This window comes from Ursus arctos, unplaced genomic scaffold (assembly GCF_023065955.2).
Source record: "Ursus arctos isolate Adak ecotype North America unplaced genomic scaffold, UrsArc2.0 scaffold_6, whole genome shotgun sequence".
Taxonomy (NCBI): domain Eukaryota; kingdom Metazoa; phylum Chordata; class Mammalia; order Carnivora; family Ursidae; genus Ursus; species Ursus arctos.
Window position 1 is genome coordinate 39,094,589 of NW_026623078.1, and position 22,406 is coordinate 39,116,994.

Sequence of the window (22,406 nt, forward strand, 5' to 3'; positions counted from 1 at the left end):
TGCCTTCCTCCCTCAAATCTCAGCATGAACACCACTCTCAGACGAAATTAGGTTCCTCTGTTCCCCTCTCTCAGCACCCAGCGTTGCTCCTTCATAACACTTCTGCTTTTTACTGCTGTCTTTCTTTGTGATGACAGTATTTGATTCATGTCTGCCTCTCTTCCTCCATGAAGGCAGGGAAGATGCTCAGGTTTGCGTAGTATTGTATCCTCAGGCAATATCATTAAGTCTCAAACATGGTAGATACTCAATTTGTGTTCTTAATTCATCTCCTTGGATTTAGAGAGACTTTGGTTTTCCCAAGGTCATACAGTAAATTCATGACAAAACTACAATTATAAACTATTCATTTAGATTCGATAACCAACTATGTGAGTATGCAGAACAGAAGGGGAGTAATATTAGTCTATGGAGTAAAATAAAAGGAGGCAGCCTTACCCAAAGGGAGATCAGACCACAACCATACCTTCATCACCACTATGTGCAACTACGCAGTTTAGCAAGTTGTTCCACTAGGTCTGCCTGTGTGATCGAGCATGAATTTTAAAAGATACTTTTCTCAAATCATTTTTATAATTTCTACAAAATACAGTATTTTATTGTAAATATTAAATAGTTCGTAATAACTTGTCCCAAAAATGATCTGAAAATCTGGCAGCGTAAAACAATACCATTTACTATTAAGAAAAGACAACATTTAAATAGTCTGCATACTATTTGAAAATCTTACGTTTTGACAATTCTAAAGACTTTTTAAAAAACATTTTTATTTATTTATTTGAGACAGGGAGAGCATGAGCGGGTTGAAGGGCAGAGGGAGAAGCATACTCCCTGATGAGCAGGGAGCCCGAGGCAGGACTCCATCCCAGAACCCTGAGATCATGACCTGAGCTGAAGGCAGACGCTTAACCGACTGAGCCACTCAGTCTTAAATGTCTTAAAGACATTTTTTAATACATCTTTTTTTTTCAGGATGCAAAACAATGTCCTAATTGCTATGGATAAAGTTTTCAATATGTATTCAGTATACATTGTCTTTTCAAAAGTATTCAACATACAATTGTCTTTTAGTCTGTCAATATGAAACTGTTTTGGCACTGTAGTCCCTTAGGTGTTTTCTCTCTTGTTATTTCCTTCCACATTTAAAGAATTTCTACCTAAAATGGAGTTTCTATATAAATTACAGCTCAATAAATTCATTAGGTAGGTAGGTAAGTAGGTAGACAGATAGAAAGACAGATGATTGATAGATGATAGATAGATATAGATAGATGATAGATAGATAGATAGATGATAGATAGATAGATAGATAGATAGATAGATAGATAGATAGATAGATATAGATAGATCTGTCCTACATGCCAAAGAGCAAGAGCATTTATCAGCCAAAGAGTTATAGAGCTTACAGTTTTCAGATGATTCTTCACTACACAAAAAAGCTAACTCTGAACAATTCCCCAAATCATTTATTTGTCTTATATAAAATCTGTTTGACTTATAAGGGTACAAAAGATCAGTATGGTTGTATTGCTAACAGACTGTCTGAACAATCTGTTCTCTTATAATTTATTTTCCATTTTTTGCACTTGGCTTAGAAAGATGTAAGTGTCCGCCACTAGTGAATAGAGTCAGGAGTTCCCTATGAAAATAGATTATCACAAAAGGGAAACAGAATGAAGAAGGCTGGACGATATAAATAGCTTACAAAGTGCTAAGTTTTATCCACAGTAATTTCTTGTAAATTACACTGTGCTTGAATTTGTGGTTATTTTTTTTTTCTCTTTTTACTAGTGGTGCAAACTTGGGCGAGTTATTTAATACCACAAAACATGTTGTCTCATCCATGAAGTGAGTAAGAAAATAATTCCTGCCTCATAGGATTGTTCTAAGGATTAAATGAAGTAACATATGAATAATGATCAGCATTGTGCCTGGTGTATCCTGGCATATTTTTGCTGCATAGTCAAAGTTAGCTATCAATAACAGCTAACAGTAACCAGTAACAATGATGGTGAATGCATTTTTTATTACTAATATTCATATAGCATTGTTCCTATGACTGAGAAATAAACTGGTTGGCCAGTTGTTCCAAAATAGTGCATTGTGACACCTCTGGATTATTCTATTTTTACTGTTTTCCCTTCTGCTCCCAGGGCATGATAGCTTAGTCACTGCCATATATCCTTATCCTATGGCTAGCTGATTTCTGCCAGGCTTGAGAATTCTAATGTGATTGGGGATTTCAACCCTCAGATAGTTTCAGCTTAGAAAACTGCTTTACACAAAATACCATCATATTGTCATTATTTTGATATGTTGGCCCAGCAGTAACTTTCCTGATGACTAAGTTAATGTCTGTTCCTGGTTTCAGGGATCATGAAAAGTATCACTAAATAATAGACTAGAATGGTTATTCTAAATATTTTTTTATATTACACAAAGCACTGCTCAATAATTTACAGCATTAAATGGCATTTTCTTCTAAAAGGTCAAGTCTGACTTTAAATGAAGGACATTACATGTTATTAAAACTAAACATAAATATTTATATTCTTCCAAGTGAAGTAAAAGGAGATAAATACCTAAAATTATATTGAATGCCCTCAGGGAATGTTTTCAATTTCTGAGATATTAGCAGTGTTAATCCAATCTTTTTTCAGTAGTATCAGGAACAGCACTGAGCAGCTTATAACCCCCAGTATAAGTAAACTTCTGTTAATAGAGAAAAAGAAATGCCGGAAGTGCTTTACCATATAGAAAACACATATGCATATTAAATGATGCAAAATGGGCGTTGTTCAACTCTGGCACAATTTTGACCTTGTGTAACTTAACAGAAGAGAAGCTACTAGAGTTGTAATTAATGAAAAAAACTCCACGTCAAGTTACAGTTATTTTATCAATTACAGAGCACAGCATATATTAATGAATATTGGAAAAACGTATTAGCAAGAGGCAATGTTTGTTTCATTATGCAAGTTTAAATTACCATCTAATAGAATAGTATCCCACTTAAAACATTTGGAAATAACGGTCTGGTACACTTGACAAGGGGCATATGATTTAGAGGCAGAGGACATGAGTTTCAGGCCTAGCTGTGGATGTGCCGACTGATTAAACTTGGGCAAGTGACTTCATCTTTTTATTTTTTTTCTTCAGGGGCAAAATGACCTAACAATACCCACATTACAGAATTATAAGCAATACATAAGAGAATCATTTTACCGATTTATAACCCCAAAACTGCTCTTTGAATGTATTAACTTTTTCATCACCCAAAGCTATATACAAAATATAGCAGATAGCAAAGTTGTGCAAAATGTAAAGTTTATATTAAGGTCAAAAAATTGCAGAAAAGATCATTCAGGATTTTGACCAGCTTGCCTTTAAAAGCATGTTCAAGAAATATCTACACAAGATCCAAGAAGACAACTTCACCGAAAATCTTAGAAAATTTTAATAACAAAAAACAATAGTAAATTATTCATTTACTGGTCTCCAGTTAAGTGTGCCTTTGAAATCTTCTAATTCAGTTGAAACCAAAAGTTACTTGAAGTCAGGGTGGAAATTATAGACAGATTTTATGAATTTTGAGTAATTCAAGGAGTATAGAAAACAGATAGAATGAGCAGGCTATAAGAATCATTCACGTGGATTTCAGATATATCCCTTCTTAAAAATGAAGTTCCGCACGCTGAAGAGAAGGGTTCAAGGCTGAATCAAGACACAGAGGACGATCTCTCATCCTTTAATTACTGATCTTCACATACGCTGCAAAGCCCCAGTGAGGCGAACTTGTTCTCGGGTTCGGGCTGTAGGCAGCCTAGTTTCCTAGCCCTTAGTCCAGACAACCTGTTTTGTTAGCATTAAGCACATGGTGACTATAACCTTTGATTCACAAGTAAGGAAAGCGAAGAGCTCTTTTCATGAGGGAAATTTAGAAAAAAAAAAAAACAGGTAATTACCAATTCTTGAAATCTATTTATCTAAATAATTTATATAAAAATAAAATTCAGTGCTCAGTGACAAAATAGTATGCAAATATTACATTAAGAATTTTTTAATTTTAAAATCACATTAGTTGACAGTGAAAAATAGGTATTACGTCAAAGTAAATCAGGTAATGATTATTAGAATATGGTATATCTGCTTGAGAAAATGCACCACAGCAATTAAAATAAACATTAGGAAGACCAGTTAGCAGGCTTGAGAAATGTTTTTAATATAAACCAAGGAGAATTAGCCAGAATACATGACCATGCATATATTATGTTCTCAACTATGTGAAAGATATGGATAGTTGCGGAAAAAAGATTAGAAAATGATAGTAGTTTTTTATTTTTATTTTATTTATTTATTATTTGTTTATTTATTTATAGAGAGGGAGAGAAAGAATCTTAGGCAGGCTCCATTCCCAGTGTGGAGCTTGACATGGGGCTTGATCTTACAACACTGAGATTATGATCTGAGCCAAAATCAAGAGTCAGATGCTTAACTGACTGAGCCACCCACATGCCCCATATTGTAGTTGTTTTAGAATATGAGATTGGAGTTATGTTTTTTCATGTATTTTTTCAAAAATGTTGCTTTATTATTATTAAGCATAATACTAACAAGCTTTTACTAAAACAAGCACTCAAAATTATATTCATTTTATATGTCAATATGCCATTAAATTGCCTTTGTCTAAAACACAGCTAATTTTTAATAGCCACTATCCATATTCTTCTTAGAGACAAGCTATATTTATTTTTATCAGGTACATAAATATTATTTACCAGATTTTACCTTTAGCTAGGTAATAAAAATACATATCTCAGCTATTATTAAAACAAACAGAATTCCAAACAAGAAATGAGCTCTTGAAAAGTAGAAATGTTTTTTAAATAAAGCAAATTAAATTCTCAGATTTCTTTAATGGGTTGTTTTAGTAAAATCTGGGTACATTTATTTTATTTACTGCTTGAGAGTAGGTCTTTTAGTGTTCTTATTTTATTTTATTTTATTTTTTAAAGATTTTATTTATTTATTTAACAGAGATAGAGACAACCAGCAAGAGAGGGAACACAAGCAGGGGGAGTGGGAGAGGAAGAAGCAGGCTCATAGCGGAGGAGCCTGATGTGGGACTCGATCCCATAACGCCGGGATCACACCCTGAGCCGAAGGCAGACGCTTAACCGCTGTGCCACCCAGGCGCCCCTAGTGTTCTTATTTTAAAATAGGCCTGGGATCAAGCCCCACGTCAGGCTCCTCTGCTATGAGCCTGCTTCTTCCTCTCCCACTCCCCCTGCTTGTGTTCCCTCCTCGCTGGCTGTCTCTATCTCTGTCGTATAAATAAAATCTTTAAAAATAAAATAAAATAAAATAAAATAGGCCTGAGGAAGGAAAATTTGTGTGTTTGGCTTCCTTATAAATCATAATCTATTTGACCAATAAATATTAGGAGGAAAACAATATTCTACACATACTAGGGAAAATGAAGAATCATTAAAGAAAAGGAGAAGAAATGTAATTCTAAGAGTGGAAGGAACCAAAAAAATAAGAAGGAAGAAATTTAAAGCTTTTAACTCACCTTTGGGAGTTGGATTCCATTTAATTCTATTGCATTGCAATCTTTGTTGTCAGTCTATAATTTCCTTTGTCTCAACAATTTTGCTGATCTAATACTTTATAAATGTAAAATTTCTTGGATTTTCTATAAACAGAATTCTGATGAGAAAGCCAATGATTGTGTCTACCTTCATGCGTTACCTCTCACCTACTTCCTCCTGCATTTAGAAGAACCCTACATCTTACCCTGAATCCCAGAAAATTCGCCCCCACTTCCCATCCTTATCTTGTTATGTTTTTGTGCATTAGGACAATACCCAGTTTTCCCTCCTTTTATTTCTGGTAAACTCAAGTGTAACCAATGAAAATTAAGAAACTCCTCAACTCCATTAACTTTTGTAAAATTCAAAATTATGCTGTCATGTGAAGTGTCCATACCCTCCTTTAGTTGTTGTTGTTTTATAAATGACATATCTCGTTTTAAAATTTAAGTTCTGATATTGCACATCTTCCCATCAGAGTGGCAGAAAGAATTGGTAAAACCTTACCTGATTCCTTGATGAGAAAAGAGTCCTTGCCCTCTGAAGCAAATCACCAAAATATTCAGAGAACAAGGGCTACACTATAGGAATTGACAGGAAAGGACACGCATGACACATACTGAGTATGTGACTAAAATGTATGTCGCGTACTAAAAGTATGTCACAAATACAATGAGCAAATGCAGCTCTGTTTTCTCAACATACTATGAGGCCTGCCCGACACTGGAAGCTTTGTAATCCTTGGCTGGGAGAAGCAATAAGAAATAGTGAGAAACATTACACTTTCCTGTAAAATATTCTCGAATTACGTTGTCACTGAAGTAGCGGAGAGGACGGTGGCTTTACTTTGCCTGCCTTTTCATTAGAGCTTTCCTCCATTATTGTATATTTTAGTTGTGCTTTAGAGATGTTCTCAACCCAACTTATAGATTAGCTTAATTAACGAACGAGCTAAATTGCATTTTCATGGCCCGGGGAAATGGTCCCTCCAAAAGAGCTTGCCTTTCATCTGAAGCGGCAGCATCTACCCTGGAAGAGATGAGTCATTGCCATATTTTTCCCCCTCGATAGCTCTGGGTGTTATAGCTCGTAAAAAGTGCATTCGTGTTTTGGTTCACTAGCTTAAGGTGCTGTGTGAATTCAACTTATAAATAAGTAATGGAGTCCTTGTTTTGTGATTGAAATGAGGGGCAGGTTTAGTTGACCTTGTTGAGTTTCCAGCCCCTAGTGGCATGGATGATATTCATAACCCTTTCCAGCTTCATCCTCCTACACTTTTTGAAGTAAACCATAATGTGTTGACATCATGACCTGTTCTTTGCTAGCAGTTCTTCAGCTCTAATGGACTTTGCTTATTCACAGAGGATGGCACCTCTCTTGACCTCTGTCTCATTTCATTTCTTTTCCTTTCCAGACATCTCTTAGTTTCTCCCCAGCATGCTTCCAAATAGTTTTTGAACACTTTAGCTCTCTAATGTAGGAGACAGCCCCAGTACTAAGTCCTGCTTTAAGCGTGGTTTATATGCTACTTTTTTACCCCCATAGTATCATAGTTTTGAATGTTTCTGAATGAATATTTGGAAGCCTGCCTATCTTAATTTTTATTATATTTCATATATTGTTTTCTTAAAGGGGATTCAGCTGTATGCGTAAATAAGATGTAATTTTATAAAATGACCTATTATAGAAACTGTTCTCTTCCTATTATAGAAATTCCTTTCTAACTTTCATATTAGATTATTCTTATTGACTGTTTTAAAACAATTATGAGAATGTAATTCATATAATGATGTCACAATAAAATACTATCAATGATCATTGTAAGTCAATAACACTATTCTCTTTATAGTGGATAAGATAACACATCTGGTTCACTGGTAAATAGTTTTTTTAAAAAAATGAGTGAGTAAATATATCCTTATAGTTTTTCTCTGACTTTTTATGCTTCTCAAATGTGCTAAGTATGCAAAAATGTGTTGTTTATGAGTACGCAGTATGAACAATATGAAGCTTTTGAATCTATGAAATACGTATTTATATAAATGAGTAAATATTCTCATACTTTTAGTCCTTTCATTGTTTAGTGGAAATGCATTGATTGTGGTGAATATCATTTTTCACTTTTTGGTAAAAGCGTCTAGAATTTTTATTGGTACCTTTTTTGGTTAGAGAAATTTTCAGTAGCTTATTATACAAATATCACTGGTCTCAATTAGCATGCCTAGCAATGGTCAGTATAATAAAAAGAGACCCTGACACATATTTCCACTGTACTCCAGTCAACAAAATCTTATTCTCTTGCTGGTGCCGTTTTATTCAAACCCAGTCTCCCTTTTCCTACAGTCACAAGAGTCCTTTGTTACTTAAAAAGTCCTTAGAGACAGGTGTGGTACCATGTTGATTTGTCCCTCACAGCTGTTCTCGTTAATCTACACTGACTTCAAAATGATTTTCCTTACGAGCTGTTTCATGATGGGACGATAATTTGCTTTGCCTTGTTCTTGATTCTGCATGATCTTTTCCTCCTTTCAAACTAGCGCGTTAATAAGTGTTGATGTGTAAGAGGAAGATTTCTATTCTAAGAAGGATAAATCTGTGAGACTGAGCGAAGAAATATACTTGGAACAAGGTCATGATTTCAACAAATGGCAGAGTACCATTGGAGCCAAGTTCCCTGTCCTCTCATACATTTTGGAGAGGCAGATTCTAATGTCCAGAGCGCAGAGACTGTATTAGAATCCTATTTCTGATGAATACCCGTGTGAGAACAACAGTAACAAAAATGTTTATCGACGGTTTTTCCAAGGCCATTTTCTTAATCATTTCACACGTTTGACAGAACACTGAGGCATAAACCAACTCACAGCCATGCTTGTGTTTTTGAAGGTTATTCGATTACCACGGGCGCGTGCCTCCACCTCCCCGTGCAGTAATTCCGCTGAAGCGTCCCCGAGTGGCCGTCACAACGACTCGCAGGGGAAAAGGAGTCTTTTCCATGAAAGGGGGATCGAGATCTACCGTCAGTGGGTCATCTTCATCAGGCTCTAAATGTAAGTAATCTTCCTTATTTTATTTCTGTTTAAGAAGGGAGGGGTGACATATCATTGCACTAATGCCTATATTCAATAAATTAATAATTATGGAGTTTCTGTTAGTTACAAAGTATGAGAGAAACATAAAATGGCTAAGAAAGAGACTCAGCCTTGCATCATATTACATTGCAGTAGGGGAGACAGACGTGACTAACAAAAACCCAGGACAAATTTGAAAACTTTTATCAGAGCAAGTAACATGCTTTAGGCCCGCCTGGTTTGTAACATATTAAAGTTGCGAAATAGAACATGGTGCTTTTAGGGAAGAAAAAAAATCACTTCAAAAGAGAGTGCATACACTATCTTTTCAGGGAAATAGTATGCAAAATTAGTGCATGCTTCGAATATTTGAGCACTGGGATAATTAAGATAGGCAAATGACATAATAGAGATGTTAAAAATGTAACTTCCCATACTATGCTAAATCATTATGGTTATGTGTCTGAAAGTATATGTTATGTCACAAAAAATAAAATAACATAATTTCACGTTAATTAGTGAAAAGTAGAGATATAAACTTTCTGACTAAACACACTGCTCAATTTTTATACAGAGGGCTTCAGAAAAACTAATTTGTTATTAGAATATTATTCATAAGGACAAGATGGAAAATTTTCTTGCATTCCTTGAGATTACTTTGTAGCAGAGAGGAGACAGACAATAAGCAAACAAATTAGAATATGAGACGTTACACGGTAGATCATCACTACATCAAAGAATAAATAAAGCGAAAGAGAAAGTTTCGTAGGATGGTATATGGCTACCTCTCTCCGATGAAAGTGGCATTAGAACAGAGACTTGATGGAAGTACGGAAGTGAGAGAGTGAACCTGAAACTCTCAGGACAGAGCGTTCTGCCAGGGGAATGGTCGGTGCTGAGACCTCAGGTTAATCGTCAGGGAACAACAGGGAAACCAATGTGGCTGTAGCAGAGTAAGGGAGGGAAAATGTAGCTGGAAATAAGGTGAGAGAGGTAGAGAGAGGGCAAGTCCAGATTGGCAGGCCATTGTAGGGACTTTGTAGTTACTATGCATGCCAGCCTTTTAAGACAAGTAAGGCAAATACTGTTATCCCGATTTTAAATTGATGAGTAAACACAGAGAAGGTCACATAGCCCAGACTAGAACCCATGTCTCTTCATTTTCACCCCCACATACTATCTACTATAGGACATTGCCTTTTACCTTAAGAAATACTAAGAAAGGACACCCGGGCAATATTTTGTTTTTACATGAGAATGTGCAAAAACAGTTACCAGAAGCACTGATGCTTCTGGTAAATGACACAAGTTTGGTTTGCTCGGAATTTGACTTAGCTAATAAAAGCTAAAGAACAAATTAAATTGATTTACAGTTCCCTATGTACTTATTTATCCACTTATCTATCTATTTTGTGGATAAACATGAATTCCCTTTTTGAGTCTTAGTAATAAAAGAAAATTAGTTTCTGCAGCAATCTCTAAACAGAGTCTCTCTCAGATTACCATCAAAAGCAAAGAAAGTTCTTGAATTTGGTTCTTGCCATGAAAAATTGAACATTGAATTGCCTGCTAGTTTTATAGAAGACTTTTTTACATAGTGATACTAACTTCATTTCCAATAGAAATATCGTAAGCATCTGTGGAGTCTCTGCCCTGTATCACTGTTAAAACAGTGTTTATCAATGGGAGCTCTATTGGCACTTTGACCATGGAAGTTCTATACCGTGTAAGAATATTCTGAGCTTTGTAGAACTTTAGTGTTCTTGACCCCCAAACCCTAAATGCCAATAGCATTCCTCAGTTTTTGTAACAACTGTGTGTACCGTTATACATTTCTAAATCTTCCCTAAGGAGATAGTACCACCCTGGTTTAGAACCACTGGGTGATGGCCTTTCTTTGGTAAGTGCAACTGAGTAGGACCAGCCACTTGACTGTCATATAACCCACTGTTGCAGAGAATAGGAATAGGTTCCAGAAGTTATTTGAAAGTAGATATCTTAGTATTTAACTGGTCACATTGGTTTGGGCCTTTTTATTTTTGATTTCTAGTTTTCTTAGATCATGGAGAGAGAATAGGGATTATAAAAATCTTTTTTGAGGATCTTATTAAGAGTTTCTTTTGATTCCATAATAATCAGATTTTCTAAATGAAAAATAGAATATATTTTCTGCTTTTCGTATAGAACAGAGTGTGTTTTACCTTGTTGGTTTTATTATACAGTCTACTCTCGATTTGCTGCTTTGTGGAAAATTATGTTAAATACTTAAAATCCCCTGTAATGATAGTGACTTTATAAAGTTTTTCTTTTCTTGTGGTTTGGTTTTATGTCCCATGTTGCTTGGATGGTTTTTAAATAGTGTTTTATATTAATAATAGGAGAAAGAATAATCACTAATACTTTTTTTGGTGTTTACTCTATGACAGCTATTGTTTCAATCATACATAAATACATATATTAATTCATTTTACATTATTAATTTTACATATATAAATTCATTTATTCCTTATAACTGCCTAATGAATGAAGTATTATTAATATTCTCATTTTATGGATATGGAAAACAAGGCATAGAAAAGTTAAGTACTATCTCTAAAGTCACAGAGCCATTCAGTAACAGAGCCAGGAAGGTTCTAGAGCATCTGGTTCCATAACATAGTCTCTTGAGTATGTGGCCTTTTCAATACTGACTCTCTGGAACCTCTTGTAGAATTGTAACTTTCACGTTTATGTGATATTCCATTTACTATTGTTAGCTTTGAATTCCGCTTTGTCCGATACTTTGATCCTTTACTGATAAGGCTTTCTTTTGACTCACATTTCCCTCCTATATCCATTTATTTTTTTGGTCTTTTTATGTGTATTCGTTTCCTTGGGCAGCTATAATAAATTATTATAAACTGAATGGCTTAAAACCACAGATATTTGGAGGCTAGAAGTCTGAAATCAGAGTGTCGGCAGAACTGTGCTGTCTCTGGAAGTTGTAGAGGACAAATCTGTTCTGTTCCTTCCACTTAGCTTCTGGTGTGCTGGCAATCCTTGGCATTCCTTGGTTTACAGATGCACCGCTCCAGTCTCTGTCTCCACTGTCCTATGGCTTCCCCACCCACCCCGAGTCTTTGAGTCTTTGAGTCTGTGTCTCTTCTCTTCTTAAGGGGACACCAGTCATATCAGATTAGGGCTTACCCTAAATGACTTCATCTTGAATACATCGGCAGAGATCTATTTTCAAATAAGGTCACATTCACAGGTACTTCAACAAATCTTTTGGGGGAACATATTTTAACCCATAACCCTCTCACTTTATTTATTTATTTATTTATTTAGAGAAGGATGGAGGGAGAGAGAGAGAGAAGGAAGGAGGGGCAGGGAGAGAGGGAGAGAGAGAATCTTAAGCAGACGCCACATCCAGCGTGGAGCGCAACGTGGGGCTCGATCTCACGACCCTGAGATCATGACCTGAGCTAAAATCAAGAGTCAGATGCTCAACTGACTGCACCACCCAGGTGCCCCATGCTGCCACTTTATTTTTGTATATTTCCTAAAAACAACATATATCTGGATTTTGTTTTTGAAAGCAATATGAAATTCTTTGTTTTTTATAGGGAAATTTGATCCTTCAACATTTAATGATTAATATATTGGTAATTATATTCCTTCCATCCTTTTTTCAAGTATATAATTTATTATTTCCTCTTTTTTACCTTTCCTTATGCTTGCTTAATGAATTTTCGTTTAATTCGTATCTCTTCCATCACAACTGCCTTAATTTGGATATTCTACTAGGGCCTCTCTATTTCCTTAATGGTTATATTAACATATTAAATAGTTGTAAATAAATCTATACTTACCAATTAATCTCTTAAAGTCAAAAGACAGCTATTCTAACTGCCATCCAAGACGAACTTTTGAAAGCTTTTCATCACTTTCTCTACACCAACCACCTTACCTCTATACCCCTTACCCCACCAAAAAGCTCAGGTTTTATACATAAACATTACAGTTTTAATTCCCAGCTTCTGTTGCATGTTTATATATTATATATCTTTTCTTTTTCAAATATTCTGTACCTAGTACTTATTTGTCAACTCCCAGGGTCTGTCATCATTACTACCCATTAGGACTCAATATAAAATTTTATAAAATTCATTATTTATGTCTACTATTCTTTAATTCTTAGTTTTTAGGTTGCTTCTAAAATAATTTTCTTGGGTAAATTAATAGCATAATTTCTGAATCTATACATATCCCAAAAAGTTTTTGTTTCCCTCACATATGTATATTTTGAATTGATCTAGAATTTTTAAATTACGTTTCTTTTCCCCCTTAATATTCTACATACATTATTTCAACATTTTTTTATATTCCAACATCTTATCACTTCTGGGGATTAACCCGTGGTAAATTGAAAATATCATAAGTAGAAAATGTATTTAATACACTTAACCTACTGAACATCATAGCTTAGCTTAGCCTACTTTAAATGTGCTCAGAACACATACATTCATGTCCAGTTGGGCTAAATCATCTAACACAAGGCCTATTTATAGTAAAATGAATATCTCATGTAATTTAATGAATATTGTACTGAAAGTCAAAAACAGAATGGTTGCATGGGTACAGAATGGTTAAGTGTATCAGTTGTTTACCCTCGTGATCACATGGCCGGCTGGGAGCTATGGTTTACTGCCACTGTCCCTCATCAGGAGAGACTATAGTACCACATATCACTACCTCGGGAAAAGACCAAAATTCAAAATTCATTTATGTGACAGAGAGAGAGCCAGCAAGAGAGGGAACACAGCAGGCGAGTGAGAGAGGAAGAAGCAGGCTCCCAGCAGAGGAGCCTAATGTGGGACTCGATCCCAGAACGCCGGGATCACACCCTGAGCCAAAGGCAGACGCTTTAACGACTGCGCTACCCAGGCGCCCCCAAAATTCAAAATTCAAAGTACAGTTTCTACTGAATGTGTATAGCCTTTGCACCATCATAAAATCGAAAAATCATAAGTTGAACCATTATAAATCGTGTCTTTCCGTTTAAAGGTCGCCATGACATTTTTATTAACATTTTCGAACATTGGTTTTGCATCCACAATGTCCACCTATTCTAGTTGTTGGCCTCATCTCTCTCCTACAAAAAGCTGTGCTCCCTTGTTTGCTTTCTTATAGAACTCCTCAACTCCTCAAAACCACACATGAAGCTGTTTTTTTTCTCGTGGGCAGTGAGGGACTAAGAGCCAATAGAATCTTTCATAAAATTGACTGGTAGCTATCTTGGACCTCTCTTTTGACGTGTTGAGAAGGCCTTTTTGTTCTCAGGTGTAAATTGAGATAGGCTGTCTACACCCAACAATGCATCCTCCCTCAAGAAACACTTTTGGAGTCAGTGGGACCCTCAGATTCTCCAAGGATTATATATTGCAAGGTGCAAGGTATAGTCCTTCTGTTCACTCTAAAAGAATTTACTGGAGCCCCTTCCTCCTCTCCCACCAACCCAGAGATCAGTAACATTCTTCTCTGCATTCTAGTAGAGGCAAGCAAGTTCTTTTCCAAACCACCTGTACACTTAGAGCCCTCCACCACCTCCACATGTACAGATGCTGTGCTCCCATTCCTCTGCCTCCTTTCAGGAGACAGGAGGCCAGGTATATATGGATGTTCTCCCGGTTTCCATGTCAGCCCTAAGTGATTAATTTTATTTTAGAATTTAATTAATATTATTTTTTGGAAGTTTGTACCCCTCATAAATCTCCAAGTATTGAAAAATCTAATGACTTTTTTTCTTACATTGGAATAAATACTGAAAGGATGTTTATAGGAAAGCAAATCTCTAAAGTCAGTTACTCGGAAAAATAATCCAAACTAGCTTTATGGTTTGTTGATAAACTATATGTAAGATAAGAATCTATTCTTTTTTTTTTTTTTTTAGATTTTATTTGTTTATTTATTATTTGAGAGAGAGAGAGCATGCACACATTCACACATGAGCAGGGGGAGGAGCAGAGGGGGAGGGGGAAGAAGGGGGAAGAATCCCACACAGGGCTGGGGGGGGGGGGCGGGGCTCAACTTGGGTCTACTAGGGGCTCAGCAGGAGGCTTGCTCTCACAACCCTGAGATCGTGGCCGGAGCAGAAACCAAGAGTCTGACTCTTAACTGGCTGAGCCACCCAGCTACCCTGATAAGAATCTATTCCTAAATCCAGTGATAGAATCAGTGGTTTAATTTGATCTTCTCTCCCTGGTTTTGTGTGACAGATGTGATAGTCTTCCAGGAAGACTAAGTGAAACTAGACTTCTTAATATAAACCAGAGATGTTTGGAAATAAATTGAGGGGTTTTTTTTTCTACCAGTAGTCATTTGGAAGTGTACATTCCAGAGTATCTTTGTTTCTCAGGAAAGATGAGACTAAGTAATAAGTAGAAATATTAGATAACTTATGGGATGAAAATATTTTGTAAGGGGACCATCTAGTAAAATAATTATTTGAAACTTACCATGGATATATTAATTCTCAAGTTATGTTAATCTTAACAAAATTATTAGTATAGGAAGACAACAGAGAACAAATATTCTATATATGTTTCATTTCATATATTCTATACTTTTAGAGGCTCAATTCATAAAAATTAACTATAGATTAGTGTTATTTTAGTGAAATATAAATCTAAACAATATTTATATATAATTCACTAGCAAGCAAAACTAGAATCACAATTGCACATTCTTTCCAGAATCATATAGGCAGACTATATTATACACACACACATATATGTGTGTTATTATTTAATAGTACTTTTATAATTAGCCTGGTGCCTGGGAATAACAATAATTTTCAAATTTAAATCATAAATGAAAAATTCTAGTGAAATGTAAAATATACTATGTTAATATTGGCTTAAGTGAATGAATATTTACTGAGGTACATTGCTCTTTTCTTAATAGTTGTTTCCTAATATTTAATGACTTGGCAAGTACAGAAGAGGAAATTAATGTTATAGCTTGGACAATTTGTCATTTCTTATTTCAGAATTTTAATATGACTAAATTCTGCTGTGGAAAAAAAGCATACAAAGAAAAAATACATTAGCACTATAATTTGCCTAAGTTGAATGCTGATAAGTGTTGAAAATGGATTGCTCTTTTAAAAAATTAAATTACCACTAGGTATTTGTCCCTTTACAAATCAAATTGAACTAGAACTATGCAATTACCCCCCCCCCCCCCCGCCACTTACCTGTGCTTTCACTTTCCACAGTTTGCTGCCCATGGCCAACCAGGGTGCCAAAGCAGATGCTCCTCCTTCTGACATATCATCAGAAGGTCAATAGTGGCCTAACGCTGCCTCACAACGTCTGCGTCTTCCCTTTCACTTCATCCCTCACGTAGGCATTTTGTCATCTCACATCATCGCAGGAAGGATGAGTGTAATATAATAAAATATTTTGAAAGACAGAGACCACTTTCACATAACTTTATTAAAGAATATTGTTATAATTGTTCTCTTTATTTGTTAACCTCTTCTGTGCCTAGTTTACAAATTAAGCTTTATCAAAGGTATGTAAGTATGTATAGGAAAAAACAAAGTATAATAGGGTTCAGTACTATCTGCAGTTTCAAGTATCCACTGGGGGTCTTGGAATGTACCCCTCAACTATTGTAATCAATTTGTGCTGTCCCGTGGAATCATAAGATAAACAAAATGTGAAGTTGTATTTAAGCATTTTGCAAAAGAGAAGACATGAATACTTATAAGCTCTAGCTGTAGTTTCTTAGTGGAAAAATGAGTGCCCTCTGGAAAAAAATATTAAATCAATTTTAAAATAATTAATTTAAATTCTAATGTCTAACAAGAAAAATCATTTTTTTAAGTTTTGGGTTTTTTTAAATAGAGAGAGTGCATGCACACGCAAGCAAGGGGGGAGGGGCAAAGGGAGAGGAAGTGAGAGAGGATATTCAGCAAACTCCACACCCAGCGTGAAGCCCAGTGTGGGGCTCAGTCTCACCACCCTGAGATCATGACCTGAGCCAAAATCAAGAGTTGGCCACTTAACCGACTGAGTCACCCAGGCTCCCCATTTTTTTAAATTTTTATTTATTTATTTATTTTACTATCAAGAAAAATCATAGTAAGTTTTGTTGTCTCTGGGGTCCTGTCAATGTACTTTTGATGACAGAATAGGTGATAGACTAACACAAAAGCCCTGAAGCGCCTAATAGGAAATTACAAACAGTTCAATTAAATTTAAGAAGCAGTTGTTGAGAACTTACCCCAAGGCTAAGGAAGTGTGTTGGGTGTTGTTTTCCCCCCTCAAAAGCATGTTTTTAAATATAGAGACAAAGCATCAACCAGAGATACAATGTTAATATCCAGCAAAATATCATTAAACACCCCCATCCAACCATTACCTTGGCCAAAATATATCTTCTGCTTTTAGGTTTTAAGGAAAGAAATTACTGTTGGCTGGAGGGTTTAAAGAAAGCTTAATAGAAGATTTTGAGTTAAGTTTAGAAGGATAAGTGGATTTGAAAAGATAGAACCAGAAAGACTCCTACTTTCCAGGACACAGTACTTAGGTGAGGAGCAGAGGCTTTGCTGTCAGATTGCCTTGGGTGCAATCCGTGTTAGACAACATACTCACTTTTGGCCTTGGAAAAATCCTTTAATCCCTGTATTCCTCCATTTTCTATCTGGAAAATGGAAATAACAATACTATGTATCCACTAGGTTGTCGTGGGAATTAAATTACTTATGCTCATAAAGTTCTTAGGCAAGTCTTGTCACATAGTCAATGTTCAGGGAGGGGTTTTGTTATTATTATCGTTGTTGTTACAACAGAGTACAGTAGTTAAGGGTATGATGTATGAAATTGCTTTAACTGGAATCCAACAGTGGCTCTGCCATTTACTAATTGTGTGTTTTGGGGCAAGATACCTTGTTTGCTGTACCTTGGTTTGGGAAATAAGAATGATCACCTAATTGCCCTCTCCATAAAGTTTCTGTGAGGATTAAATGAACCAACACACATAAAGCTCTTAGAAGCTTTAATTATAAGTCTTAATTATAAGCTATAATAGCAATAATAATGGTTGTTATTATTATTAATTACTATTATTTTCTAAAACAAAAACTTAGTGCTAGATATGTCAGTTAAGAAAATGAGGATATTGTAATTAAGCAGAGCAAAAGATAAAGTTGGGTAACAGGACAATGGAAGACTGTGGAGAGTTTTGAAGGGTTTGAATTTCATCCTGGCCTGAGGGAGAAGACTCTCAGCAAAGTGCTATCTGATCAAAAATAATAGTTTAAGAAATTTATATGATGACTATATTTCTTTGCCAGGGCTGCCACAGTAAAATACCATAGTCTGGGTGACTTAAAGAGCAGAAATCTATCCTTTCACAGTTCTGGAGATCACGGTGTCATGTGTATTTCTTCAGGGGCCGTGAGGGAAGGGGCTGCATTAGCTCTCCATGGTTTGTCCATGGCCGTCTTCTCTCTGTGTCTTCACATCATCTTCCTTCTGTGTGTGTGTGTCCGAATTTCCTTCTTGTAAGTCCACTAGTCATATTGGAGTGGGGAATATTGGATCTAGTGACCTTGTTTTAACTTGATTACCTCTTCGAAGGCCCCATCCATGAATACAGTCTCATGAATACAGTATCAGGGGTTAGGACTGCAACATACAAATTTTGCAGGGGACAGAATTCAACCCATAACATGGATGTAATATGCTTATAAAACCTGAACAAAGTATGCAGATCTTGGCATATCCTTCAATGCTTTCTTATTTTAAGAGGCAAATTCTTGGGGCGCCTGCGTGGCTCAGTCGTTAAACGTCTGCCTTCGGCTCAGGACGTGATCCCGAGGTCCTGGGATCAAGCCCCGCACTGGGCTTCCTGCTCTGCTGGGAGCCTGCTTCTTCCTCTCCCACTCCCCCTGCTTGTGTTCCCTCCCTCATTGGCTGTCTCTCTCTCTCTCTGTCAAATAAATAAATAAAATCTTTAAAAAAAAAAGAGCCAAATTCTTGGATATTATTTAGTTCAGTAATTAATTTAGGAGAATGAGATTCAGGCCCATTTAGCTCATCTTGGTTTCTCAGATGCACATGGCTTTGCAGTCTGAACACTGACTAGCACTTTATATAAACAGAGTAATAAATCCTTGCTAACATCACAACTTAATATTTAGATACAAAGCAGCCCAACCAAAATATTATAATGTATTTATCATAAATAAATGCATTTGTGAGCATCTCTTCTTGGCTTTTTTTCACTGGGCTTTAATGTGGCTCATTAATATAACCAGAAAAGGAGGCAAATAGCAAAATATTTGATAAATTCCTAATACCAATATAGCTTGTGAGCATTTAAGATGGTTTTCTCAGTTCTTCTATACAAGTTAGGTTTTTCTTTGTGCTCCACTAAAAGTTCCAGAAAGGATCTAATCTGTCCACTGCGGGATTATAAAAGTTTGTGAGCATTAAATCCTATCAAAAGATCTTAATAACATTTTTTACCTCTGCTGCTGCTTGTGCTGCTTCTTCCCAGATCATGTGCTGACAGGCAGAGCCCTGACTACTCTTCTGGTCTCTTGACTACTTCTCTGGGCTCCATGCTCTCCTCCAAGCCCATTAATTCCATGCCCAACTGCGGGATTATTCAAAACAAATTACTTATGTCAATTCCTCACTCAAAACTCAAAATTGCTACCATTTACCTAATAAGAATCGAAACTCTTCAGTGACTTTTCAAGATGTATCTGATCTGGTCCTTCATTTGCCACCACCCTTCCCCCAGCTTAATTGCACTCTTATTTAAATGCTTTTAAACGCATGTTCATATACCTCCACCTGAAAGCCCTTTCCTTTCTCTCAAGAAATGTGTTATCAGCTGTGTTATCTACCTCATACATAGACAAACATTATTAATAATTTTGCCTGGTTCTCAAGGCCCAGCTCAGGTGATAGCACTCACATGAAACAAGTTTGGACCCCTCTGTGCTACAAGGGCATCATCATAAAGCCAAACCAGTTGTTCATCTTCCTATTACAGGATTTAAACCCCTGACTTCACGTGATGGTCACCTGTATGCGCATCTACTCTCTCCGTTTTAAATTACAGATTCATTCTTTCAGTTACTTTCGCACTGCAGAGTATACTCTTCCAATATTTGTGGAATATTTGTCACCAGTATTATTTTTGCCTTGCACATTTTACTTCTTGTTTTTCACATATTTCATAGTTGACTATGAACTACATCTTTAAAAATGCTACAACTCAGAGAAAATTAGTTCTGGAATTCTGAGTTAGGAAAACAAGGGGACAAATTCTGGCCTACACCCCTGGGTCTGAAAGAAGCCAGAATGTTGATGCTCATTTTCAACCTCCATAATTTAAGATTTGCTGCTTCCTTTACTTGGAAGATCTCTTTTGCTTGCTGAAATTTAAATCATCCTTCCAGTCACAGTTCAAGGACCCATTCTTTCATGAATATTTTCACAGCCTTCTAGCCCCATGAAAACGAATTTTACTTGTCTTTCCCCATATTGTTGACATAAGTTCAATTCATCAGCTCCTACTACGTGACTACATAACCACCAAACTAATATTCCGTAAATGAAACAGACGTGGTTTCAGGTTCTTACGATCTGGTGGGGGAAACCAAAAAGTAGGAGATAACTTCCTTATCAAGCGATAGGTACATTTCACCTACTCCTCCATTATTTTACAGATTTCATGTTCATATGTATTATAATAAGTTGCTTACACATTTACTTCCTCCACTAATTATGAAGTCCATGAGGTTAAGGAGGCAGTTCATTATAATGAGCAGCTCATGTCCTGGAGAGGCAGGGGAAGAATCAAACAAAAGTGAAGCATGGTTTTGGAGTCCGGAAGCCTACTCTAAACTTGATTTTATTGCCTCTTTGTTAGGCAGTCTTTTTTTTTTTTTTAGGAATGTGCAAATAGATTATTTTTTTATTTTTTATTTTTTATTTAAATTCCAGTTAACATACAGTGTAATTCATTTCAGGTGTACAATATAGTGATTCAGCACTTCCATACAACACCTGTGCTCATCACAAGTGCCCTCCATCATCCCCATCACCTATCTCACCCATCCCCCCACCCACCTCCCCTCTGGTAACCCTCAGTTTGTTCTCTGTAGTTAAGAGTCTGTTTCATGGTTTGCCTCTCCCTCTTTTTTATCCCTTTGTTCATTTATTTTGTTTCTTAATTTCCAAATATGAGTGAAATCATATGGTATTCGTCTTTCTTTGACTTACTTCACTTAACATAATACTCTTTAGCCCCATCCATGTTATTGCAAATGTCAAGATTTCATACTTTTTTATGTCTGAGTAATATTCCATTATATATATATATATATATATATATATATATATATATATATATATACACACCACATATATACATTATATATATATATATATATATATATATATATACACACACACACACACACACACACCACATCTGATATACTACATCTAATATATATATAGCACATCTTCCTTTTTGTCCTACAGATCTAGGGTTAGGGCTCAGGTTAGGGCCAGTATTAGGGTTAGGGTTAGGGACAGGGTGAGGGTTAGGTGTAGGGCCAGAGTGAGGGTATGTGCCTGGGATCCTGTAGTTCAGAGAGCCCTCCAGAGTGTTAGGTTTAGCGTTAGTGTTAGGGTAAGGGTTTAAGGGTTAGACATATTGTTAGGCAGTCTTAAACATTATTCAGCTTCTCTAACATTCACTGTTCTAGTCCATGAAACAATTTTAATAATACAACTTTTGTATTTTTATCATAAAGATTAATTAAGATGGTATATGTGTGGCTGGTAACAGTATACTAGATGCATGGATGCCTACAGCAGGTATTTGAATAATAGCTATTGAATAAAATAGAAAAATGCCCTCATTTTTCATTTCATTTTCTCTTTCTAAAAATATATAGAAAGAATTGGTATAGATGTATGCAGGCATAGGTATTATGAATGCACACATATGCACATTGTGTAATTCTTTTTTTCTAGGAAATTCCATCCATGAATGTGGTAATTGCCAAACTACATTCACATATATAAATGGAGAATTACACAAGTTGCTTCAATTTATTTTAGCAAGATTTTTTAAAGTCTGATTTTGGGGGGTTTTGTTTTTTTTAAGATTTTTTTTTAATTTGAGAGAGAGAGACTACAAGCTGGGAAGAGAGGCAGAGGGACAGGGAGAAGCAGACTCCCCGCTGAGCAGGGAACCCGATGTGAGACTCAATCCCAGGACCCTGGGATCATGACCTGAGCCAAATGTAGACACTTAACCAGCTAAGCCGCCCAGGCACCCCTAAAGTCTGACTTTTGAAAACTATTTACAAAGTTGGCAAATTAGCTTCTGCATATTAAACTAGCTTAAAATATATGAATAAGTGGAAAAGGACAAAAAGAAGCTGAAGTAGAAAAATTGAAGTGATAATGATAAAGATTTCTTAAAATCTATTTTATGGAAATCAGTGGTCTTCATTTTTTCTGGATGTAACTGAATTAAAAATAATATGGTTCCTTAGTGCATCAGGAAGGAGAGAGCTAGAACTGCCCATCATACTTCTTCCATCAAATGAAGCTCTCTGGCACAATAAAGAGTATAGAACTCCTTGTCAAAAGACTTGGGTTTGAGCCTGAACTCTACCTGTTCGGATTCTTACATCGCACAGTCGTTATATGATCTTGAG

The 22,406-nt window shown here is 36.0% G+C and overlaps 1 protein-coding gene across 1 annotated transcript in view; it reads left to right on the forward strand.

Annotated features, from left to right (window-relative positions):
• Positions 1-22,406, forward strand: part of RALYL (RALY RNA binding protein like) — a 331,636-nt gene that overhangs the window by 285,684 nt on the left and 23,546 nt on the right. Inside the window, exon 5 of the mRNA XM_026495820.2 lies at positions 8,478-8,641. Within this exon, the coding sequence (XP_026351605.2) occupies positions 8,478-8,641 (164 nt within the window). The remainder of the gene's footprint in view (positions 1-8,477; positions 8,642-22,406) is intronic.